This window comes from Nilaparvata lugens, chromosome 10 (assembly GCF_014356525.2).
Source record: "Nilaparvata lugens isolate BPH chromosome 10, ASM1435652v1, whole genome shotgun sequence".
NCBI classification, from domain to species: domain Eukaryota; kingdom Metazoa; phylum Arthropoda; class Insecta; order Hemiptera; family Delphacidae; genus Nilaparvata; species Nilaparvata lugens.
In genome coordinates this window covers 14,119,471-14,147,075 of record NC_052513.1, presented here as the reverse complement: position 1 = coordinate 14,147,075, position 27,605 = coordinate 14,119,471, and the positions used below count along the sequence as shown (strand labels likewise).

The window sequence follows — 27,605 nt, the reverse complement described above, 5'->3', positions numbered from 1 at the left end:
TGCTAACTTTAATTTCTGTGAAGTGCTCCCTGAACAGGTGTCAGACATTGTCAAAGGTTTTAAATCTTCTAATAGCTGTGATATTTACGGCATGTCTGTCAACTTATTAAAGGAGGTGATAGATAGTTTTGTGAAGCCTCTTACACATATTCTAAATAAATGCTTAGCGGAAGGAGGATTTCCAGAGGAGCTCAAGAAGTCGAGGGTGGTGCCTATTTACAAAAAGGGTGATAGAGATAGTCCAAGTAGTTATAGACCAATATCTATTGTACCTGTTCTAGCAAAAATACTTGAAACTATAGTATATAATCAACTGTCTGACCATTTTGAGCGTTTAAATATCATAGCACCTTCTCAATTTGGCTTTAGAAAAAATAAATCCACTGTAGATGCTCTTCTCAAATTAACTAAGAGTGTATTGCAAGCATTTGAACAGGGAAACTATGCTCTGGCTACCTTGTGTGACATAAGTAAGGGATTCGACTGTGTTGATCATACAATTCTTTTGGAAAAGATGAGCTATTATGGAACAGGTCAGAATGCTCTCAAATTTTTAAAGTCCTACCTAATGAATCGTAGTCAACTAGTAACTGTAGGTAGCATTAGCAACAAGTCGTCGTTGTTGAAGGTTGAGTCGGGTGTGCCACAAGGCTCGATACTTGGTCCTTTCTTATTTTTGGTTGCGATCAATGACATTTCAGCTTTCGTTAAGACTGATACAATTTTGTATGCAGATGATACCAGTTTCTTTGTGCACACATTGCGTTTATCCACAAAAAGAGTCAACACAGCACTTCAAAAACTCAGAAGTCAAACAACTGTTACAGACCAACGTGGCAAAATAGGTGATCATAATAAATGCAGTGAAGAAAAAGTTGAAAAAGTCAAGAACCACATCAACAAGATACCAAAATACAAATCACACTATTGCCGTGCTACAACTGATTCACACTTTATTCCAGCAGAGTATACTTTAACTAAATTATATGAGTTGTACAAAGAGGAAACTGATGATCCAGTTTCTCAATAAAAATATAACAATATATTCTACACTCACTTTAATCTGAGAAGAAAACCACTAAAAAAGGACACTTGTTCAACGTGTGATTCTCTTAAAGCTCAATTAGATTCTGCTACTGATCAGGGTATTCAACACAACTTGAGAAAAGAACATGAAGAGCACTTGATTTTGGTTGAAAAAGTAAGAGAAGAATTTAATAAAGACTTGAAGTGTGCTGAGGAAGAAGTAGCAAAGGAAACACTTTCTTTTGATCTTCAAAAAACTTTACCTCTACCAAAGATCCCAACAAATATAGTTTACTATAAGTGTCAGATCATGATGTACAATTGTGGAGTTCATGCAGGAAAAACCAATAAAGGTCATTTTTATGTGTGGGTTGAAGGGACAGCTGGAAGAGGAGCCCAGGAAATAGGTTCCTGCTTGAAAAAACACATTATGGAAAACTGCCTAGGAATTGACAAATTGGTGCTATGGTCTGATTCTTGTGGCGGCCAGAATTGAAATATTAAAATAACATTGATACTAAAACATGTATTGGCCAGCCATCCTACACTGAATAAAATAACTTTGAAATTCATGATACCTGGTCATTCATTCCTTCCGAATGACTCTGAGTTTGGTGATGTTGAATGTCATCTCAAAACCCAGCAAAGGATCTACACAGATGATGATTACATCAAAGTAATGCTTTCATCGAGAAGAAAAAATGCTTTTAAAGTAAAAAAAATGACAACTAATGATTTCATCAGTACTGAAAGTTTAGAAACTAACATAACAAATCGCAAAACTGATACCAATGATGAAAAAATAAACTGGTTCAAATTCAGGCAAATTGAAGTACGAAAAGAAGAGCCATTTTCCATTTTTGTCAGATGTAATATAGAAGATCCTACATGGCAGGAAATCAACATATTCAAGAAGGCTTCTAGAGGCAGACCTTGTACTTCTGAAGAGATGTTTTCTTCTCCCTTGAGTCTTCGATGGCCAAATGGGAGAGCAATTTCCCAGCCCAAAATGAAGGACCTGAAGTCTATGCTAAGTCTCATACCCAGTGATGCTAAGCCATTTTACAGAACCTTCTTTGATGATCCCAATGTGTGTGATGACATAGAAGGGTTCAATGCTGATTTGGACTTTCAAATTGATTTTGATAACCCCTAGAAAATCTATGAATTTTTAGCCTTATTGTTTTTATATAAATAAACGTGAGGTCTGTATGTTCTGACATTTATCTACGTGATATTGATTTACTTCCTACTTCATTATTGATCACTTTTCTTATTGATATAAAGAAAAAAGGCCATAAATCTGACAAATAGAATGCACTTGGTTCCTTTCACATATATACACAATAAAAAATCTCTTTTAACACTTGGAACGCCATGTGTATCATATTTGATACACAGCAAGGTTCTCTAGGAGGCCATGTGTATCAGATCTGATACACATACAGAGTGTTAGTTTCTAGAGGTGTACACGTTGACTGCCATGTGTACCATTTATGTACCACAGTGAACTTTACCACCACGCCGTGTGTACCAAAAATGGTTCACACTACACATCATGTTTCAAAGCTGTGTGGTATAAAAATGGTACACGTTCCAATGCTTTTCTCCATATGAATCGATAGTCGAAGCCTCATAGAGTAACAAAATGCTCTTAGCCAGTGCCATTAGGTTTTTTTGTAATTATTATCGAATTTCAAAAAAAGTAACATTTTACGGGCTATTCTGGTTGAAATTGGAATATATTTATTCAAATATTTGTTTTTACTGTTTATATTGAACACTTATTTTATTTAAACTTGTGAATAATAATCTCAGATAAGCTATTATTTGGAAGGCAATGGTACAATCAGCCAAAAACGAAGCTACGTTCCCGTTGCCGGATACGTTGTTTATACGTTGTTGTTTCGTGATGGTCAGTGATCATACTAACCTGTAAACAGTAACTGTATTTTGTTTATGTGTTGAGTGTTTACGATTGAAGTCACATGTTTGAATGAAGTTAAAGCCTACGTAAATAGAATAGTAATGTTATTTTTATTTTAGTAGTTTCATTTAGTTAAATGTAAAGTAGATTTTTCTGTGTAAATAGTAGTTTAGATAAAATGGATGACATAATAACGAACGAAGAATTGTATAGAATATTGAATGATAGTGAAGATGAAGATTTTAACATGGATTATGACAGTGACAATGATCCAGCTTATGAACCTGATCCTGATGTTGGTGCAATTAGTGATTCAGATCATGACATGGAAGATGAACAATTGATTGACACTGAGGATGATCCACCTGAAGATTTAGTAGCTGAAGTTGAACAAATCAACAGAGGACAAGAAAGGTATGTTTGGGGCCCTGTGGGTGATTCAAATATGCTTACTAACTTAGATTATAATCCAAACAATGAAGATGTGGGTGTAAATAGCGATATAATTGAGACAATGATAAACTGTAAACCAAAAGACTTTCTTGAATTATTTATAGACGATACAGTTATTGATTTATTGGTGTGTGAGACAAATAGGTATGCCAATGCTCGTAAAGCTGGAGAAGGTCTTTCTCCATATGCTAGGATAAGGAAATGGACTGACACAAATAGGCTTGAGATGAAGTGCTTTTTAGGTTAAGTTATGTTTATGGGACTAAATACCATGCCAAGCATAGGACATTATTGGAGGAAAGAGGGAAAATTTATGTCTGTACTCCCTAAATACATGTCTCGAAATAGATTTGAATTGTTATTGTCAAACTTTCACTGTGCCAACAATAACGAAACTCCTGCAGGCTACCGTTTGCATAAAATCCAGGGTTTAATTGATTTGGTAACTGACAATTTTACTCTTGCAATGACCCCTGAAAATTCGATGTGTATTGATGAAAGCATGGTCCCTTTCAGAGGGCGTATCATATTTCGTCAGTACAATAAGTCAAAAGCTCACGCATATGGGATAAAAATTTTTAAATTGTGTGTGAAAGATTTTTACACAATAGCTTATAAAGTATATGCTGGCAAAGAAGCAACTGCTGGTATAGAAGTCTCATCGAAAGTGGTGTTAGAATTAAGTGAACCATATCTGAACTTTGGAAGAACAATTTATATTGATAACTGGTACACCAGTGTCAAACTCGCTGATACACTTTTACAAAATAAGACACATGTTGTGGGAACATTGAGAAAAAACCGGAAGTTTAACCCAAAAAATGTGATTGAAAAGAGATTGAGGAGAGGAGAAGTTGTAGCTCAAAAAAACGAGAAGAACATCGTTGTATTGAAGTGGAAAGATAGAAGAGATGTTCTGATGCTCAGCACAAAGCATGTGGATGACCTGGTTACAACTGTGAAAAATGGCAAGGAGACTACCAAGCCACAGATGGTGGTTGATTACAACAAGGGAAAGTCATTTATCGACTTATCTGACCAAATGAGTGCTTACCATTCTGGTTGTTTAAGAAAAAGTGTGAAATGGTACAAGAAAATTGCATTTGACCTGCTTATCAACACATGTGTAGTCAATGCTTTATCAATCCAAAAGACAGTGACAAACACTCACATGAAGTTGACAGATTTCAAGGAGGCGATTGTCGACAGCTGGCTTGATGAGTGGCTGCAATACAGAAGAGAAGCAGAAACCCATTTACCAGCAATAGCTGGCCCATCTCAACCTACAAGTATTTCACCCCACAAATTAATAGCAACAACAAGAGGACGCTGCAAAAGCTGTTACAAGAAAATGATGAGTGATTATGGAAGAAATGCTGCTGTGAATAAAACAAAAAGAATTTCATTGAAATGCAACATGTGCAATGAAACTATGTGCAAAGACTGCTTTTTCCAAATTCACAAATCAAAAAAAATTTGAATGTAGCCTACATAGATGTTTTCATATATTTAATTCATTCACTACTTACTATTATTATTATTAGCCTATTACTATTTACTTTTCTATATATTTTCAAATTTAAATGTACATAGATGTTTTCATATAATTATTTTATTCACTCAGTACTTACTATTATTATTATTACTATTTACTTTTCTAAATAATATTTTCATAGCATGATGAAATTTCACAATAAATTTTTTTACTAGTTTCAATCTTCTTTCCAACTTTATTTTTGTGGTTTTTGTGGTAGATATGCATAATGAATCATAAGACTTGACTTGATCACAGTGATGTTTATTACAAGACTAGTTAGTATCTTGTTTTATAATAAACAAATATGTGCTAAGTCAAATCTTATTTTTCGATATTCCTCACTAATTTTAGTTAAATCAATCACTAATGTTATTTGAATACATTCTGTCTAACTAATAGGTTACATTCCAATTTTATTTTACTATAAGTACTGTGGTACAATTTTGGTACACATGGCTTCAGAGTGTGTCAATCTGTCAACTAGGCCATGTGTACCAAAATTGTACCACACTTTTTTTTGCTGAAATTGGTAAATTTAATTTTTTTTAACTTAATTTGAATGTAAAAGAAGCAGAATATAAAAGAATAAATTGAAAAATTGATAAAAAAAATTATGTGGCGTCAACAGAAATGTCATGAAATATTGCTTGGCAGTCAACGTGCTAGGAGGCCATGTGTATCAGATCTGATACACAGACAGAGTGTTAGTTTCTAGAGGTGTGCATCAGATACGATCACAGCACAATGAAAATCAAATGGGGATATGATAGTTCTGGCCTGGAATGACAGATTTTTACCTTTAGCCTGAGGTTGGTAACCCTGACAACAGTTCTAACAGCTGTTGAAGTGAGCAATGTTTTAGTTGTGATTGCGACAGTACCGTACTTACAACAGGTTATGTACATGATGTTTTCCAGTATAACGATATTATATTTCCTGTGATATCAATAAACTATCAACAAGTAGAACTACTTCGTGATTGGAAATTCCAGAATTTATCAAATGGGGAGGAGATATATTGATTGATAGATTGTTGGATTTAATCAATGAAGCATGGCAGCAGGAAAGAGTCCCTGTGCAGTGGAGGAAGAATATAATAATCCCAATTCATAAGAAGGGTCTTACCACTGAGTGTGATAACTATAGAGCTGTAAGCTTATCTCAGGTGGCCATGAAAGTGTACACTGGTATACTTGAGAGGAGGCTGCGGAAAGTGGTGGAAGATGATATAGAAGAAGAACAAGCAGCGTTCAGACCGGGCAGGCAGACCCAGGAGCATATCTCTTCCCTCAGAAGTGTGTGTGCCAAATTTCTTGAGAAGGGAAGGAATGTATACCTGGCCTTTTTGGACCTGAAGGCTGCTTTCGACACAGTCACAAGAAACATAATATGGAGGGTATTGCATAGAAAGAGAGTGCCCACTAAGCTTATCAATACAATTATTAGTGTGAATGAAGGAATGGTGGCAAGAGTGCGCATTGGTGGAGGAGTGTCAGAGGAGTTTGCCATGGAAAAAGGCGTGAAACAGGGTGACAGCCTCAGTCCTCTGCTATTCATTCTAATCATGGATGAAATACACAAAATATGTAAAAGAAGAACACAGAACACGCTGGTGGGTTACTGGAATATGAGGCCGATCGGTGCAAGAGCTCTTCTGTTCGCCGACGACATTGTCTTGATTTGTGATTCAAAAGAAAAATTGCAACAGGCAACAACTGAATGGGCAGAGGAATTGAAATCAAGGCATATGTTCTTAAATTTCAAGAAAAGCAAGGTGATGGCAGTGTCAAAAGGCATGAGAGATAATATGCATATTATGGTGAATGGAGAGGAGATGGAACAGGTGGAGAAATATGAATACCTGGGTACAGTGATTTCGGAGGATGGAAGGATTGATAGGGAGGTGCTGAACAGAGTGAGAAAGGGAGCTGTTGCCTACTATGCAATAAAAGACTGTATATTTGGAAAAAGAGAGCTTGATAAAAAGATAAAGAACCAGGTGTACAGAACAATAATAGAGTCCATCATGCTATATGGAAGCGAAAGTTGGCCAATAAAATCAAGCCACGAAAATAAGATAAGGACTGTGGAGATGAAATGCCACAGAAAGACAGTTGGTAAGACTAGAAGGGATAGAGTAAGAAATACTAGAATAAGGGAAGAAGTGGGAATGAGAGATGTTGGGGAAAGAATAGAAACGAGGCAGCTGGGTTGGTATGGACATGTACAACGGATGAGGGACGAAAGCAAGGCAAAACAGTTTGTAAATGTTAGAGTACAGGGAAGAAGAACGGTGGGGCGCCCGAGGTATTCATACGAGGATCGCATTGAGGAGATAGGGAGAAGAAGAGGGAAGACGGTTCCGGAGATGAGGAGGATGGCGATGGATAGGGATAAATGGAGGAAGTGGACCGAGGCTACCCCAACGCTGTAAGGCATACTGGGGAGAGACAAAGAAGAAGAAGAAGAAGGACAAAAACTGTTCAACAAACTGCCTTCCCATTTACATAATGTGTCACAAAAGATATTTAAACAAAAGATATATAGTTGGCTAGTATTAAATCCGTTTTATAAATTGACTGAATTCGATGATGCCTAGTAAATATATGTTAGTAAATAATTAGTATCTGTCTATAAGTGTTGGTTAGTCTGATTATCTTGTTATCTAAATTCAACTTCTCTTCATCATTCAACTGCGATACTATAGTAGAAACGTCCAAATGTATTTATTGTTGTTGTTATTCTATTTGTTTAACCATCATTATGGCTGTTATTCTATCTGATTAACCATCATTATATGAGCATTGTGTATATACTACTGTAGAAGTGTGTGACTTGAACTTATCGTTGTTATGTTATATATTGACGTTGTCTATGCTGTAAAGGCTTTTCGACAATAAAATTTTATTTATTTATTTATCTATTGAAAAGAATAACAAGGTCAATGCTGTATGTAGTACTGAGCAGAGTGAAAAATTTGTCTGGGTGAATTTAAACGACCAAAGTCAGAAAATAAAAAGGTCCAACATTATTAGAAATGACTAGATTGAGGGAGAATAAAATGTTAAGATTATTCTCCTAGAATAAAAGGTGTGAGAATGGAGAGATTGGTGTGACCAATTTGAAAATGGATGTTTACGAGGCCGATCAAACAAAATCAAGGATACCAACTTGCCAATGGAAAATTCGAAAATAATCCAGAAAGCAACAAAAACTGATAAGGATATTCTGAGCTCAAATTATTATCTCCAGGATGACGATATCCAAATCTTTCATGATATTGTCTTAACACGGAATACAAACCTCAGTCGACTCTATTAGTTCAAATCCCTGAATTGATTAAATCAAGGAGAGAGAGAAAGAGAACAAAAATATACAAATTATGTATCATCTATTAGGCAGCAATAATGAATATTCTTCTATTCGACATTGGATATGCACATACTACGACGGTCAGGTCAGGCTGTCCATGTATACAACAGTTGACATGAGAAATCTACACAGTGATTGTTTGGTATACATAAATAAATTGTATGGAAATACTACCATCAATTTCCATAGAGTTCAGCAACAACATTGAGGACAATGGACATTGAATCAAGTTGGCAGTGGCTGAAGTGACATATAGCGAAATGAAAGTAAATGGGTACTGGAGCAGATCACAACATAAAAAATATATCATTTGTATGAATATAATTAAATAAGAATCTTTTATAAATATAATATTATATATTATAATTATATTTATATATATATTAGAATCATAGTTTATATACATATTTTTTCTTAATCTCTTGTATTGTTTAATTGCGCTTTATTTTTATGCGCTTTATAAAATATCCTAGTAATTAGTATCAAAATGGCGAATTCTTTCCCAGCAATCTGGGCTAGCAATCAGAATAAGGTAAAAACAGTGCTCAATCAAGTAAGAGACGACGCATGCAAAGTCACGACTTACAGTGACCAATACACAAAGAATCCAAATCTGGACATCACCCCAGCAGCTCGTGATAAGGACTCCATACGAGAGGTAATGTTTGATGAAAAAGATTCTCAAGAGACAGCCATAGTTCAGGCTTTACTTACATGTATAGGACACAACCTAGATAAATGTGAAGCTATGTGCGCTTTAGAGATTTACTTGAATTTTTTCAAAGTGTATAACACAACATTGTTTCCACAAATCAAATCAGTCCTTGATGAATATGAAATTGAAGTCAAAAAAATCACACTGGAAGATTTTGAAAAGGAGTGCACAGAATTGCTAGGAGCTGAAAAAATAACACAGTATGACATGTTCACAGCAAACCATGGATGCTGGGTTGCTGGGGTCATCTCAAACTTCATCGGAAAATCACTGTCTGACAGAAACTATGTACCCTGGTACAACAAGAGAATTGGTGCTTATTGCATCAAGAGCGATGTTTCAAAAGAAGATCCATTGATCCCATTGCTGAGGTTCACACTATCAACTTGTGCAAGAATATATGATGTTGTGTCTACTAAGGCATCACTAAGGCGTCATCTATTCTACATGTTTCGGGGTATCATTGGCAGAGGCAATTCCAAAATCGCTAATTCCCTTGGGGTGACAATGACTCTCCTACGTGGTGTGGGGATTACAGGATTTATGTATATCACCTATTACATTGCAAATCTCCATCCTGTTCTATTTGGCTGGAACGAGCTTGGAAAATACCTTCCCGCATATATCGCAGCAGCCTCTAAGTATTATGGAATGACAGACGGGCTCGGTCCTTACCTAAAAATCATCCTTCCCGAAGAAGACACCACTGAGTTTAAAGCTGAAAAGCTCGGAGTCTTGCAAACGGTGGCTACGGCAATAGCCAAGGCTCAGGGGCAGAAGACCGCAGACAACATAAGGACTGCAATAGAAGTAGCAGATCTTCCTATTGTAAGTCAGGCTTTGGAGATTGTGAGGGCATATGGCGGAGCGAATACAGTATTGACTGAAGCGGTAAGGAAGTGGGACTTGGATCATCTCAATAATCCAGAACTAATTCACTATATGGGACAAGGTGCCACTGTAGAAGGGATGGGTCAAGAAGCTGATCTTCCTGATCTGCACAGGGACAACAGGGCACAAAACTAACTAAGCACAAAAGTAACAGTAAGGTTGTATATAATAGTATCTACAATATATATTTTTTATAATGCATTAATAATATTTTTAAAAAGACAAGACCAAATATGTCATCAAGTAGGAAGAAGTCAAGAAAAAATTCATTCAAACATCAAAACAAAAAACCAAGCGATACAAACGTAATTGATAAGATCAGTGTGGCATCATCCTTAGAAGAAGACGGCTCGGATAACAAAGATTTGACGGAATTTTTCTCTGATCAAAGTAGAGGACAACTCATTCTAAATTCCTTAAAAGAGTTAGAATCTAGCGGAAGATCATATAGTATAGAAGAAGCAAGAAGTCTGAACTACGCTGACGGATTTGCTAAAGCACGGTTCATAGCAAAATTCAGTAAATTTGACACCATGGATGAGAACAACCACCCTGATCAAAATCAAGATGAAAATGAAACAGGATTTTTGCCGGATTATGACCACATGCTGGAAGATAATTACACAGAAGCTGATGAAGAATTTCTATCCGCAAGTCCTGATAACATTATCAATCAGGAAGATAGTACAATTATGAAGTCTGGAGATGACTCTCAAAGTACGGTCCCATCTGCCCCATCTAGATCTGAGGTATATGCTAGCATAGAGAACATTCATACTACACAGTCCTCTCCAGCTATGATGGTCAATACAACTATGATCAACAGAGGAGAAGAAACTGATCCAGTGGAGAAGGTAGCAAGTAATCAGGAGGAAGTTGTTATCAAAGAAGTAATCAACCCTTCTCCTAGCACTAGCAAGCATATTAAGGATAAAACAGATGAAGCACATCAATCTTTTACTCCCGGGTATGCCATAACAGAACAACAACAACAAGAGGATATTCGTGAAATTATAAGGCAGGCAGAAGCGGAGACAACATTGGAGACATGGGAGAACATGATACAGAAATTAGAATCCGAAAATCCGGAGGATGATATGGATCTTATGGACATTCACAGGATTTCTGTAAATTCAGCCATGTTTCTGAAAGCATCACTTTTTGAAGCATCGATGCGGAGAGTAGCACGAAAGAGGCAGCATATAATCCCAATCATAACAGGCGCAATATCATATGACTTGAGAGATTGTGTTCCTGATCAGAAGCATGAAGACCTACATAATCGTATGCTCAAGATACAAATATCAATGCATGATATCAAAACAGATCTGGACATGCTGAAGAAGAAAGACAACATATCTCACTCAAGGAATGCATTCAGCACAACAATAAACAAACCAATATCCAGTGACATGGTCAGAAGAGCTATCACAACTAATATGTCTGCTGATGCTAAAGTCTTCGAACCAAAATCAGTTGTAGTACAACCAAAATCAACTGATAAGCTTAGCATGAAAGAACGACGGAAGTTAATGTCTTCTTCTACCAATCTGGAGGCATCAGTAATGAGAGGGAAAGCTCAATCTTCAATGAAATCAAACCCACAAGAGGAGGAGGATACAGTTGATGTATCGAGACCAAATTCTGCTCTAATGTCTAAGAATTCGACAAAAGACAGTGTAAAACAAGTGAAAATTATTCTCTGTGTGGTCTGTGCAGTATTCCCATAGAAGAAAATGAGGAAGCAATTCTTTGCGACATTTTCTGTGAAAAGTTAAAAGTTGATTATTCAAAAATTCAATCCCTGGGGGATATTGAGAAGTGGCATTGTAATCTGTGTGATGATACACACAGCATCTTCGGCAAGAAAGCATATCATTGATGACATCTTATCACTATCAATTAAGGTGGATAAGCTGAACGGTAAGCTGGACTCTGTTGAATCTTTTAACAACGATTTATTAAAAAAAGTAAAAACTTTATTTGAAGAGGAATTTCAAAAAATGTCGGACGTAAGCAGTGACAGGACTGCTCATGCATGACAGTCTGGCTGTTTGAATTCTAAAAAAAGTGTGGTTACAGAACTTTCAGGTGCAAGTCACAGCCTTCTTAATCCTAATGATCGATACAAATCAACTGTATCTAAAAAATAGACGGAGTTGACAATAGATTATCGACAATGGTTGATAATCGACCTGATACAAAAACAATAATTGACAAAAACTGTGAAGTTGATCCGAATAAACTTGTAGAGAACTCTTGTTTTAATCGTGATTATTCATCCACTGTTGACAAAAACTGAAGTTGAACCGAATAAACTTGTTGTGAACTCTTATTCTAACATCTAATGCATTAAATAACAAACAAATGGCTATGATTGCGGTGTATTTGCAATTGCTTTTGCTGTATCAATTTGCTTTAGCGAAGACACTTCCAATTGTTTATATGAAGATAGTTTATTGAGAACACATTTGTTTGAAATGTTGAGTGAAAAGATCCTTTCCAAATTTCCATTTCGGAAGGAAGATTAGAATGTTTTAATTATGAAATTGATGAAGAATTCAAGTGAAAGACGCGATTCTAAATACTCCAAGACCGCAAAAACAAAACTATTCCATAAGTCCATGGTATTGAAAAGTAATGAGAGTAAAAAATTCCAAGTGTTATATCCTACAATATTTGAAAGATAAAATGCGCTACTTGTATGCAAACTTTCTGATGAGAATGTGATTGCTACACTGCAAAATTTGCGAAACAGTTCTATCATCCTCATCCCAATATTTTCGTTTTTATCGAGGCAGTTAAGAGTGTGCAAGTAGATACAACTATTAGGATGCGAAGCTCAACATTTTCAAGAAATATAAACTCTTTTTACAAAAAAAGAATATTGTATTTGGAAATTGAACAGGGAACATACATTTCAAAAGAGATAACCAGATTGCTGTTAGTAATGTATCAGATTCAGAAGTTCATGTGATAAATACTAGAAAAGTTGAAAGCGCCGAAATGCCTGAGAATGCTATTAAACTATTTTAAAAAAATGCAGATGTTGATGAGTATAATCTATAAGAATTGATCAATCTCCTGGTGAAACATTCATATCTGTTGCTGAAGATCATGTGCTGGGATCAATTTTAAAACAATCAAGAATAAGAATTTTCAATTCAACGAGTTTGAATGGTTTAAGCAAAGAAATCCATCTCAAACTAGGTCTCATGGTTACTAGCAACATTGATGTAGAAGATGGTTTGGTTAATGGTGCTGCTTGTGTAACTCTTGAGAAAATAATTTTCAATAATTTCTAATAATGAAATTGATTTGGCAAATTCAGAAGATAAACTGAATAAGCTGAAATTTTTTCATGAACAATTGTTTCTCTGCTCAGCTTCCAAGACGCAGGAGAGAAATGAAACCATTGTTTGGGCTTCTTATAATAGCTTTATCATTTCCATCTGCTTATCTTATAAGAAATTCAGGCCTGTTAGATCTTCCTCATCCAAAGTATCTGCGGCAATTGTCAGGGAATATAAAATCAGAAATTGGTTTGAAACAGTCTCCGATACAGTATTTAAAGGAACGGTATCAGAAACTCCAACCAATACAAAAGGTGAGTTGTTAGTGTGATTTTTGATTAAATAAACGTGCAAGGTAAGCTTTTTTATAGAGGAGGCCGATTAGAAGGTATTGCCCTTCTAATAAGAAACAAGTTGAAAATGCAGTCAGAATACAAGCATTTATGGTTTTTATCAGTATTTCGTAAATATGAGGACGTTATATCCATTGAAAAACAATTCTATTGAAAAACTAAAAGCATGCACATTACAAGTGCTGAAAGCACTAAATGAAATTGGTTTCAATGTGCTTTGCCTTATGTTTGATAATCATAGGTTCAACAGAGGGATGTATCAAATTTTGTGCAATGAGAAAAATAACAGCACATTGTAAATTCTCTCAACTCTCAACAAAAATTGTTCTTCTATTTGATACTGTTCATCTTTAAAAACCCAAGGAATAACTGGCTTGACCAAAAAAATTAAGAGCAGTCATTTGTTTTCCCAGCTTTCAACAACTATCAAAATATTCTGTTTGCACATGTTGAAGACTTGAAAACATTACATGCCAGTGAAGAGAATAATATTGTCAAAACTGCACCAATCTTATAAAAAAATGTTATAACCTACAATATTTCAAAGACAAAATGTGCTCCTTGCACGCTAACTTTTTGATGAGAATGTGATTGCTACACTGGGAAATTTGCAAAACAGTTTTATCATCCTCATACCAATATTTCCGTTTTTATCGAGGCAGTTAAGAGTGTGCAAGTTTCTTGAAAGATTGTTGATACAAACAGCGGGTATTATAAAAAATAACAGTGAACAGGTCATGAGTCCAAGATATTAGCTGGGCACTCAAAAACAAGACAATTCACCAACCAAAGCACTATTAAACATAGGTTCAAGTAATTTACTAGGATCAAAAACTCCTAATCATGTGATGCATCTTCTATGGCTCACTATAGAAGCCAACAATAAGCGCTTCCCTCATACAAAATGGTATGTAGCATCCATCCCTAAGGTTGAGGTTTAAGGTTGAGTGGTAGAAAGGACTTTCTATTCCTAACTCCGCCTAATAAAGAATATTTTCATTTCATTTCATTTCATCCCTCTTCGTAACGACGTCGTTAATAAACTAGCTCAACAAAAAAATAAATAAAGAGCAGTCATCTGTTTTCCCAGCTTTCAACAACTATCAAAATATTTTGTGAGTAAATGTTCAAGACTTGAAAACATTACATGCCAGTGAAGAGAATAATATTGTCAAAACTGCACCAATCTTATCGAAAAAAATGTTATAACCTACAATATTTGAAAGACAAAGTGTGCTCCTTGCACGCAAACTTTTTGATGAGAATGCGATTGCTACAACAGTTCTATCATCCTCATCCCACTATTTCCGTTTTTATCGAGGCAGTTGTAGACTTTTCAAATTTCCATTTCGGAAGGAAGATTAAAAAAATTCCAAGTGTTATATCCTACAATATTTGAAAGACAAAATGCGCTCCTTGTATGCAAACTTTCTGATGAGAATGTGATTGCTACACTGCAAAATTTACGAAACAGTTTTATCATCCTCATCCCAATATTTTCGTTTTTATCGAGGCAGTTAAGAGTGTGCAAGTAGATACAACTATTAGAATGCAAAGCTCAACATTTCCAAGAAAAATAAATAAACTCTTTAAAAAAAAAGAATAGTGTATTTGGAAAATGAAAAGGGAAAATACATTTCACAGGAGATAACCAGATTGCAATATTATACTTGAAAGCAGTTTGCCATACATATGACAAATTATAATATATCACTGATGCAATCTTAATAACACTGCCATGTATTTTTTGTTTGTATTAGATTTTTGTTTCAATTTTATTTGTTTACAATATTTGAAACACAAAATGTGCTCCTTGCATGTAAACCTTTTGATGAGAAAGTGATTGCTACAATGCAAAAAAAGATGTATTTGTTGAAGGCAATGTTGAATTTATAAAAATTATTAGGTCTTGGTGGAAAGTAGTAAATGTTCGCTCTCCTGAAGGCGGTATAAGACTCAGAGATCCAATAAGAAACCCTAAAGACTCAAATGTACAATTTGTACTATGTACAGCGATGGGCTGTCGCAGTTCCGCTTGCGCTGCCTTCAACCTGAACCATCCAAGTTCTACTCACGAGCAGCTTTAACAAGATTATGCTTCGCCCCTGAGACCTGAGAAGCAGACCGTGTATCACATTTGAAGGCCAGGATGAGGGACAAGTTCCTTCTGAAAGGGCACACGCATATGGAAGTGGATGGTGTGCACTCCGTGATTGAGAGAGCAAAAAAAAAAGATTAGGAAATTCAACGATGATGATCCGTGGGATTGGCAAAAGTTTGTGAGGCAATGCCGGTGACAAAGAAATTATGATTTCAACAGTGACTCTTCATTTTGACTTGTAGGTTAGTTATGTTTAAACATTCAATGCTACGATGTAACTCACAATGATGAAGTCCAGGTACACTAAAAAGATGACAAACACTTATGTGCACTGATAACTGCAAGTCCACGACATCTCACTTTGAAATAATCACAAGAAAATTGGAAAAACTGCCGACCGTAATTCTGGTCAACCCAATGTAACTGACAGTGCTCAATAACTTTATATTACAACTAGCAGGTAACCTTCTTAACTCTGCAATGATCTAAATGAAATCTTGATAGAATTTGAGAATTTAGATATTGTTCTCAGTAAGTTGATAATCTATATGTAAAATTCGAGTTGATATGGCATTTGTGGATGATATAAGATTTCTAACCATACATGAATAATAATAAACGCAATTTTCTCCTTTATTATGAATATTAAAAGTGATAGCTTGCTTGTACTTTTATTTAAGTCTATTAGATAACTCAATGTGCATGATTCTATTGAATTTATGAATGATTGACAATTTATTCAGGTATCTTTATTTCAAAAAGTATAATATATTTTGTACAATAGCTTTTCTAATAAAGCCTTGGAGTTAGCATTTAGAGTTCAAAAATTGAAACAGGATTAATGTTATTATATGAAATTCGGAATAATAATATTCAAATCAGATTTCATCAATTTGTTAAATTGAATGTTCTGCCAAGACTCATGCTATAACAAATAGAATTTGTCAGAACCAATCATCAATACATGCTAACTTTTTCAACTTCTTCTTTCTTTGTATATACATATTTCTCATCCTATACCCTTTCACTCAATTTCCTGAATGAGATTTACTCAAATATGTAATCTAATCTATTTTTTTCAAGGTCACCTTCGCCGAGGCAACGCGTAGCCGGCCAGTAGCAAGCACTTCTAACAACACTATTAGAATGGTGCCGCCAGAGCTGATTAACTCCTTCGAAACTTGGTATAATAACCAATTTCCCAAGTTGGGAACATCGATGAAAGTGGGAGTTATTCAGCAGTGACATCAGATCACGGACAGCATCCGTCCAACTACCGACTGCGCCCCCCTACCCTCCGACAACGGTCGGCCAACTACCGACAGTGCCTCCATTCCCTTCGACACCGACCGTCCTACTACCGAATGCACCTGTCCTACAGCAGTTGCCTGCAGGACCCCGTCACCAGATACACAGGTTATCATTGAGGTTAGCGATTCAGATGACGGGGCAGGCTGGCAGACGGTCGCTAAGAGGAGGAGAACATTCAAGACTCGCTCAAATACCGCTAGCAGCGGTAGTAAAAGTGACGGGGATAAATTCAATTTGCAAAAATTCAATTGCCTCCGTCGCAAATACCGGCCCTCAGAGATTTGAGCGAGTCAGTGACTAATAGGGTGTTGAAAGCAAATTATTTATTTACCGTGTATGGTGAAATTATTTCACCTTTAAATCAGGGAGAGAAGAACTCACAATTTTCCTCCCACAATATTATACAAATGTTATTATAAAGGAAGATTTATTTTGAGGGTTAAACATGTATAAAAAAATATTGTGGTAGGAGAACAGAAGAGATATGTGAGTACAAAAATAAAATTGATGGAGGAGGGGAGGGGGGTTTAGAATGATCGGTCTGAATGATTAAATAAATCAATGATGAGAATGATAATTGTTGAAATAAGTATTTGAATGTGTTGACTTAGCTTGTTCCTTGATTCGCTTGATGGTTAGTTCTGTATGAATCTCACGATGAACACTGAGTGAAGACTGAAGGCTAAGTGGGAAAAGCTGGCCTATTTTATAGTAGGCTACTTACAAGAAGTAAAAAAGTTAGTTTTCATGTTTGAACCTGCAAACCTGTTTTCTCCACACTGATTGCGGGTTAGTCTACTATGAACTGTTGCAGAGAGAGAATGGAGAGAGGTGTAAGGAGGTGTAAAAGTAATGGCCAAATTGGAATCAAAGTCCAATGTTTTTGATAAGAGATTCTTTCCAGCACATCTTAAAGATGCAATCCATTTGATGGTGGGTACTCTTGACAAAGACATCAAAGCAGGATTTGATAAAGCTGGAATACAGCCTGTAAACCGAAATAGGGTCCTAGAAATGCTACCATCTGAGGAGGATCAACTGGATGAAGTGGATAATGAAGCATTGATAAACAACAGCTTAACAGCGTTCCTGAAGAAAATGAGATATCCTGAGCAGATAGAACCAGCAAAGAAGCGGAAGAAGAAGCTGAACATCCCCCCTGGTCGTAGTGTAACATCAAAGGATATTGAGACAAGTGAGGAAAATTCAAGTGAAGAGGAGGATGAACCAGAAGGAATGAACAATGATTCCTCTGACAACTCCATGCCAAGTTTAGGAGTTGTTGAACCAGAAGAACACAATGTGGAGAATGAGGATGTGGATGATGAGGATGTGGATGTGGAGGATGAAAAGCAAATTGAAGAAGGGAATTGGGTGCAAGTGAATTTTCAATATGATACAGGAGTGAAAACATTCATTGGTAAGGTCATAGAATAATTGTCCAGTGATAGGTTCATGGGATCATTCCTTCGAGAAAAACCATCAACAAAAATTAAAAATGTTCATGTTTTTCCAGATGTTCCGGACATTACTGAATTTAAAAAAGAACAGGTATAAAAATTTCTAAAAGAGCCTACAAGTAAGAGAGGAAGGTATTTTTTCACTGAAATGTAAAACCTATTATCTATTCACTTTAAATTGTTCCTATTTTTTGACGGGTATTTTTCTAATACCCGTATTTTTCCATATAAAAGTTCTTTTTTAGTCTATTTTAAATAAATATGTGCCTAAAATATGTAATTTTATTTTTTAAAAGCTCCTATGTGTCCCTATTCACCCTATAATAGGTCTGAAAAGGGATTTGCATGTTTTTTTTGCAATGCACTAGTGTCCCTATTCACCCCACTGTTATGACAGTGATAAAAAAATAAGTATTGAAAAGGGGGGTGAGGACAATTTTTTTTATTATCTCAAAATGTACCTATTCCAAGAGTACAAAGCATGGATAGGTCATGAACAGAATAATTTAATTTTTGTGTAAGTTATGAGGAAAAAACGTGAAAAACTGTCCCTATTCACCTCGGTTTACGGTAATTGATTAAATTCAATTGCAATTTTTGGATTCTGGTCTTATTCTAGTACATTCGACTTATAGTCCATCAAAAGGGAACTATAATGAAACTGTGTTTGGGTACATACGATTTTTATCTTATTATGAAGAAAGATCCTGTCAAATTTCAGCAACCTCCAAACGACAAAGAAGATTACTGCATCATCATTGATGGACTCTCATTAATATGTTCTTCTCATTATTTAATGTTATGATTTCTTTCATTATACTTGCACCTGGATTTTCAATTGGCCAGCAGAAAGCTTTTATAAGGCCAGAGCTGAAAGTGGGTGAAGTTTCGGTTTCAAAGCAATGTTTTTGTTGCTGTTTGTATTGAAACTGTGTTTGAGTACATAAGATTTTTATCTTATTATAAAGAAAGATCATTCCATATTTCAGCAACCTCCAAACGACAAAGGAGAATACTGCATCATAATCATTGATGGACTCTCATTATTGAATGTTCTGATTTAGTTCATTATATTTGCTCCTGGATTTTCAATCGGCCAGCAGAAAGCTTTTATAAGGCCAGAGCTAAAAGTGGGTGAAGTTTCGGTTTCAAAGCAAGGTTTTTGTTGTTGTTTGTATTGAAACTGTGTTCTAGTACATAAGATTTTTATTTTGTAAAAAGAAAGATCCTGTCAAATTTCAGCAACCTCCAAACGACAAAGAGGATGGCTGCATTATCATTGATGGACTCTCATTATTGAATGTTCTGATTAAGTTCATTATATTTGCACCTGGATTTTCAATCGGCCAGCAGAAAGCTTTTATAAGGCCAGAGCTGAAAGTGGGTGAAGTTTCGGTTTCAAAGCAAGGTTTTTGTTGTTGTTTGTATTGAAACTGTGTTCTAGTACATAAGATTTTTATCTTATAAAAAGAAAGATCCTGTCAAATTTCAGCAACCTCCAAAAGAAAAAAAGAAGATGGCTGCATTATCATTGATGGACTCTCATTATTGAATGTTCTGATCAAGTTCATTATATTTGCACCTGGATTTTCAATCGGCCAGCAGAAAGCTTTTATAAGGCCAGAGCTAAAAGTGGGTGAAGTTTCGGTTTCAAAGCAATGTGTTACCAGATACTGATACCTTGTACAAACTTCTGGATAATGTATGATAAATTAATGATCATTGAAGATTTTATATTGCATAGTTCATACTATTACAGTTTTTTATAAAAATTAACATGATAAGGATAAAGGAATTGGACAATTTAACCTACAGAGGTAGGTTACAGAGCCTACAGAGGTCTGGAAGAAGCTGCAAAGAGTATTGGCCTGGTAATAAATGAAGCAAAATCCAAAGTCATGGTGACCTCCAATTTTAAAATTGACTTACAAGGACAAAGCATGGGAATCCAGGGGAAGAATTTTGAGCTAGTGAAGGTGTTTGTATACCTAGGATCTTCCATCAATTCCAGAAACAACACATCAAGCAAAGTGAGGCATTCTTCGCAGGCAAACAGATGTTATTATGCACTAGAGATGTGTAGTTCGCGAACGAACTAGTTCAAATTAACTGCTCCAGAATGTGAACTATTCACATCAGTCGGTCGTTCAGGCGAACAGTTCAGTTTGGCTTGGTACTGGGTAAAATCAAAATGTCGTTGCAATACGTACTACGCAGACGCTTACACACAGTTCATAGTTCACCTTCATTCAATAATTCAATAGCCTTCTATTGGTTTTATTTTTCAGATTATGTCTTCTAGACGTTTTAGTGATATCTGGTACCACTTTATTGATAAGGCGGCCAACCGTGCAGAGTGCAAATACTGCAAGAGTGTCCTCAGTATAGCAGCAGGGTCTCTTGGAAATTTACGGAGGCACTTGAAAACAAAGCATCCAATAATACAAATTGAGAGAACATCTACTTCTAGCAGCGCTCCATCCCAGGTTGGGGCTGGGACATCAACATCATGTGATGCACACATACACTCCCGTTTACCTTCTATGACATCCACATCCACTCAATCCACTGACATCACGGTATCTGCTTCAAATGTAGAGTCTACAGCTTCTACATCCATGCACACAGCATCTTCTAGAGCACAACACTTTGGTAGAATGGAGAACTTTCAACAGCATGGTAATCAATCCTCACTTACAGAATTTATTAGTATTGTAAAGCCAATGTCCATTAAAAGAAGTCAACCAATCGATATTCAACTGTTACAAATGACATACAAAGAGTACCATCCGTTTAGTTTAGTTGAAGACCCTGAGTTCAAAGAATTTGTCTCAATGCTAAATCCAAGTTATAAACTCCCAAGCCGAAAAACATTATCTGAGAGTCTGCTGCCACAACTCTATTCAAATTTGGTGGCAAATGTAAAAAAGAAACTGACAGATTCACTAGCTGTAGCTCTGACAACTGATGGTTGGCCTTAATCAATAATGACAGTTTTATTGCAATAACCGCACATTATATTAATAACAAGCTATGCAGTAGCTTGTTAGGTGTCTGAATTCCATGCAAGGCACACTGCTGTAAACTTAGCAGAAATGATTCAAGATAAATGCCAGGAATGGGAAATATCAGAAAAAGTTGTTGCTATTGTAACTGACAATTCTGAAAATATAGTTGCAGCAGTTAATAAAAAATTGAAACACATACCTTGTTATGCACATACTCTTAATTTAGTGGTGAAATCAAGTATTTCACCATTATCTTCAATTATAGAGAAATGCAAAACACTTGTTCAATTCTTTAAAAAAATTAGTCATGCTTTGTTGAAACTTCATGAAACCCAAAAGCAGATGGGTTTGCTGAAACTCATACAAGATATGCCAACAGGGTGGAATTCCACCTATGACATGCTGAAAAGAGCCAATGTTATCCACACTAGCACTTCTAGGTTATGATGAAGCTTTATTTTTTGTTGTTTGTATTGAAACTGTGATTACTAATTTTTTTTATTTTTCAAAAAGAAAGATCCTGTCAAATTTCAGCAACCGCCAAAAGACAAAGAAGATTGATTGCTGCATCATCATTGATGGACTCTCATTATGCTGGTCTCGTTATTGAATGTTCTGATTTCGTTCATTATATTTTTACCTGGATTTTCAATCGGCCAGCAGAACAAGGCCAGAGCTGAAAGTGGGTGAAGTTTCGTTTCAAAGCAATGTGATACCAGTTACTGATACCTTGTACACACTGCTGGACAATGTATGAGAAATTAATGATCATTGAAGATTTTATATTTCATAGCTCATACTATAACAGTTTTCTATAAAAATTAACATGATAATTATATCAGAATTGGACAATTTAACTTAGAAAAGGAGTTTGCTCAACAATATACAATAGAGATGACCAAAAGAGGATGAATGTAGAGCTAGTAACAATAGGAGAGTTGAGTTCAGTTGAGAAAATAGTGGATGAACTAGAAGTATCATCTAAAGTCATGTCAGCTCAGCTGAGGCTTCTAGTCACCAAAATTACAATATTGATACCATTGTAGCTCAAATGGCTAAATTAGCCATAACAGTGGAAAATAATTTTTCTAAATAATAGCTTTATTTGAGACATCTCTTATTGAGACAATTATGAATATCAGGAGTTCCAGAAGCAAAAAGGCAAATGGTGGAACGATATGCTCGACAGTACGCATAGGGACTTCCAATGTCCTTTTTGGTAGAAAAGGGCTGAGAAAGCTGAATGCTGTCAATGTCACCCAATGGAATCAAGTGTTCCTCAATTTCAAGTCATAGAGATATACTTAGTATTTGTGATTAGGAATCATTGGGGTTTTTATCAGCTGGTTTGAATAATGCAATCTTTGTCATGCAATGTAATGCAATCTTGAATAATGCAAAATTTATTTCATTTATTAATTATTTGTAATGGTAGTCAACTCCTGGCAGACGGCCTGAAGGCCATTGCTGTAGAAAATTTATCAAGTGATTATATTTGTTTTGTTGTTGTTATTTGTTTTGTTGATATCCTTATTCATAATATTATAAATAATAGTTATTAAATGAAGTTTTTATTTATGCTCGCTGCATAAGTACAGTAAGTGAGGCAAAAACACCGGCAAAAGGAAGATTCCTTAATCAGGGATGTAATATATAAACTTGAATTTAGCGTATGAAGTGTTAATTATTATTACTAGTTTTTGAATTCCTCCAAGAGAGAACTGGGTAATGTCCCATAAGGTCCTGGACCCGGTCTCAGAGACCGCCATAGATTTTAATTACTTGATTCAACGGTTTTAAAAGGAGATGGCACTCGCCATGTCGTGTAGTTCTCTCTCCCCACCACCAAAACAGGTTTCTATCGTCAGCCGTGCCGGTGTCGACATCTAGTCGAGTTCTACATGGACAAACTATATGCCAAGATAAACAATGGACACTACCAATGGGAAAACAAAGTCGTGTTAAAGCTCATGCCAAGAGATTTGAAGCAAATAAGCAATTTATGTAGATCTACAATCAATACTGCTATACAAAGTGAAATAAAATCGGATCCTTTTAAAGCATTCACTTACTTTTTCACATACCCTAGGCCGTACAACCCAAACATAGAAGTGACAAGTTTCCACTTGTCAGGTGACCACAAGGTAGATCTAAGTGCAAGAGTAGGTGACGTTTTCCTGTATGACGACATCTATCGTTTTGTTTGTTTTGAGTAGTCTGGGTGACTGGACCCAGTACAGTACGCGATGGATTCACGTCCCAGTCAAGGGGCGGTCTGGCTCAGATTGCAGGGCCTCCCACCGGGGGGTCTGGAATAGCCCCCAGAACGAGGGTGGTACGGGGGGGTCCCCCCCCCGAAAATTTTGTACATGCAGGCCTTAGCCTACATTTTGGGGGCCCCTTGGGGATTCCCGACCAGCCAACCTGGCCAGACCGCCCCCTGTCCCAGTCCTTCATCGAGTATTTAATTTTTGAACTCTGATTTTAAAGAGACACTTGAACAGTGGCTTGAAGACAATGTATGAGATGAACTTGATTCAGATGACAATATTTTTGTACATATTGACCAAAATTCAAGATCTGAACAAGGGGAAAGTAAAGCCGAGGTTGTCAAAAGTGTAGACGAGCCGCCTCTTCAAACTGCCGTCAATATTGGGGATAGTGGAATACCTCTGACAGTGAAGGATTGATAGGTGAAAGTGGTAATGAGGGAGACAAAGAGCCAGACACTTCAAACCTCCGACGGAAAAAAAAATATTTTATACTGCCGATCCAGTCTTGAGGCGGTAACGCACAATGTAATAGGGATTCCGACTGTTCGCCCCCTGCACAAATAGGTGATAATCCAACTCCTTCTAGTATTTGGAATCTACTTTTTACAGAAAATATGTTGAATACTGTACTGAAATGGACCAATGAAAAAATCAACAAAGAAAGACCCAACTATGATGAACATGCTTGGCATGTAACTGAAGCATATGAACTCAGAGCATTTTTTGGTTTCCTCTTTTACTCAGCTATTCTAAGTCAAACAGAGCAAATTATAAATCATTATATGAAACCGATGGGTTTGGGCGGGATATATTTAGATGTATAATCTCAAAATCAAGATTTAGATTTCTTTTGAGATTTGATGACCACACCACTAAAGAAGAGCGCCGTAAAATCGACACTTTCATCTGAGATATTAGACGAATTTATCAACAGCTAAATATCTATAGTAGAGGAGTGTAAATGGTAAAGACCGTAAGTGCCAAAAATGTGAAAATCGAGATTTTTAGCTCAGAAGATAGTATGTGCCAAGGGTAGTAACCTGGTAACACTCCCAAGTGCCAGAAAAAATTAATGCAGTTTGGAGAGACGTCGGAAGGTAGCGATATTAGCGTATGTACCGGCTGATAGATCTGGTGAAGAACGTAAGTGCCGCCGCCATGCTTCCGTTTTCTATTAAATATTGAGGTTAGTTTGGCGCTCGGTGTCCATGCGTGCTAACAGGTGACGCGTCGCGTTATTAATATTTTGCTGTGAGTTCTTTTGTTGAGTGAGTTATTTTTTTGAAAAATGAGTGATTCCGCATCCCCTACAAAAACCAAACGAGTTAATAAGTCTCGAGCTAATAAATCTCGATAGCTTTCACGAATGAGAGGGCAGCCTTACACAACATCAACTGGTAGATTGGTTCCTGCAAAGACTCCTCCATCTCATCAACGAACGTGTAAATGTAAATTCGATTGTGGTAAACTATCCAGTGATTATAAACTAGAACTGTTTACAAAGTTTTACAAATTGGATCAAAAGGAGCAGGGAAATTATTTACTAAATCGACTAACACTGATAAACATAGGCAGGCGCCGTCATGGTACCTATGAAAGTCCATCCGAGAGCAGGAGACAAACAACAGTTTCGTATACAATTCCAGATGAAACTGGCAATCATATTAGAATTTGTTGCAAAACATTCCAAGATATATTTTCTGTTACTTCTCAACAAATAAAAACTATTCAGAAAAAGAAGAAAATGGGTGAACTAGTGTACAATGATGAGCGGGGAAAAACAGAAGGTGCAAATAAACACAAATTTAAATTTACTGATGACGAACGTAATTTGGTGAGAGACCATATAACTTCCTTCCCCAGAGAAGAAAGCCTCTACTCAAGGAGAAAATCTTCGAAAGAATACTTGAGCCCCGACTTGAACTACAATAAACTTTTCCTTTCTTTCAAAGAAAAATACCCAGATACCCGTGTTACTTACCGGTTCTACACAACGGTTTTTGGAAAAGATTTTCAAAATTTGTCATTCTCCAAACCAAAAACTGATACATGCAAAACGTGCGATAAATTGAATGTGTTAGTTAAAGCTTCATCCATCCCCATTGTGAAGCAAAAGGCTAGTGAAAACTTGGAACTCCATCTTAGGCGTGCTGAAAAAGCTTACGATCTGATGAAATATGACATTAAACAATCTCAATTACTGTACCAGGAAGTTCCATGTGTGCAGTTAACATTGATCTACAACAAGTACTGTTTGTTCCCACTCTTACTCATTCATCAATGTTTTATTCTCGACAGCTATCATGCTATAATCTTTGTCTCCATAATAATTCGAATAATGACAGCTACATGTGCATGTGGGATGAAAGTGTTTCTCGGAGAGGTGGTAGTGAAGTCGCCTCCTGCTTTTTTGAAGTAATGTCATCTGGTTTTATTACAAATAGGCATATTGTAGTATGGTGTGATAACTGTGCTGCTCAAAATAAAAACCGTATGATTTTGATGGCGGTTATTTTTTTAGTGGCTAAGGGATACTTCGATGTGATAGAGTTGAAGTACCTGATTTCTGGACATAGCTATATGAGTTGTGATAGGGACTTTGGTCTTATCGAAAAACGAAAACGAACAATGAAGGCAATGATTCCGAAAGAATTGGAGAACATTGTGACAAGTGCTAGACCACAAAACCCTTTCAAAGTTATTGAGATGAGTGAAAATGATTTTTTTGACTTCGGTGCATTAGCCAAAGAGTTTATCAAAACTGATCACCTCAAACTAAGTAAAGTTTCTAATCTGCGGGTTGTCAGCATTCAACCAGGAACGGTTGAAATTAAATACTCCCATAATGAACTGGTCGAATGGAAAGCTTTCAAGGTGATTAGAAAGGGGAAGAAAATAAGTGGCTTGCCAATCAATACTGGACTTCCTCGGATTTTACAAGAAAGAAAACTGAGTGATGAAAAGAAGAAGGACCTACTATCTATGACAGAATTTTTGGAACCCAAGTACAGAGACTTTTATAAAAACATTTGTGGTGTGAACCAATCAGTGCTGATTCAAGTGAGGATTCTGATTCTAATCAGTAGCCTCGATCAATACTACAGCCTCGATACAGACTATTGATCCCCTGCTTATTGTGGACAGATTATTATTATTACGGACAGATTATTATTATTACGGATAGATTATTATTATTACGGATAGATTATTATTATTACGGACAGATTGTTACCTGATTACTACCACACACCTACAACTGATTACTATTGATGATGGATGGGTCGAAACTACAAAACACGTGTGAGTAGAAAAAATTTTATATTGAATGAAAATCTGTAATCTTTGTCTCCATAATAATTCGAACAATTTAAATAATTATTATTATAGTTACATAATAATTCAATTCTATCTGAATTTCTTATTAGGTGTTTTTGTACCTCATTGCTTGCCAAACGGCACTTGCCAAAGTGGCACTTACGGTCTTTGCCATGTTACTTTTTTCTGAATCTGCCAAAAGTGTTTTTCAGCGCTCCTGAGAAATTATGATTTTGGCACTTACGGTCTTTACCATTTTCACTCCATTTTCTGTAGTAATACACAACCCTATTGTTATAGCATATAGCTATATGCTATAAGCTATATGCTACCGAGCATTGTTTTCTTTATGTCTCAATTAATAGATTTTAGTCAGGTCTACTCAATCACTTGACGAGAGCATTTGCCTCCCAAAATTCTTCAATTCAGTTTTTTTGTAGTTGTAGTGTGAATAAAAGTTTCAATTTTTAAAAACTTAGTCGTGTCATCCAATCTCTTAACTGGCTCCCGAACTTACGTGTCGCGGAAAGTTTTGTCGTTGTGCTTACGTTCGTTCATCTCGGATTCAAG

At 36.1% G+C, this 27,605-nt stretch overlaps 1 protein-coding gene across 1 annotated transcript; it reads left to right on the top strand.

Moving 5' to 3' along the window:
- The first annotated feature begins 3,001 nt into the window (after positions 1–3,001).
- Positions 3,002–5,275, top strand: LOC111064452. Its single transcript, XM_039436375.1, has 2 exons — positions 3,002–3,507; positions 5,146–5,275. Exons 1-2 carry the CDS (start codon positions 3,132–3,134, stop codon positions 5,178–5,180), a joined length of 411 nt encoding a protein of 136 aa, XP_039292309.1. The 5' UTR covers positions 3,002–3,131; the 3' UTR covers positions 5,181–5,275.
- Positions 5,276–27,605: the final 22,330 nt, after the last annotated feature.

Coding starts and splice junctions, on each gene's coding strand:
- LOC111064452 (XM_039436375.1), top strand. CDS start 3,132: ATGGATGACATAATAACGAACGAAGAATTGTATAGAATATTGAATGAT. Junction 3,508..5,145: donor AGACTTTCTTGAATTATTTA/TAGACGATACAG, acceptor ACTTTATTTTTG/TGGTTTTTGTGGTAGATATG.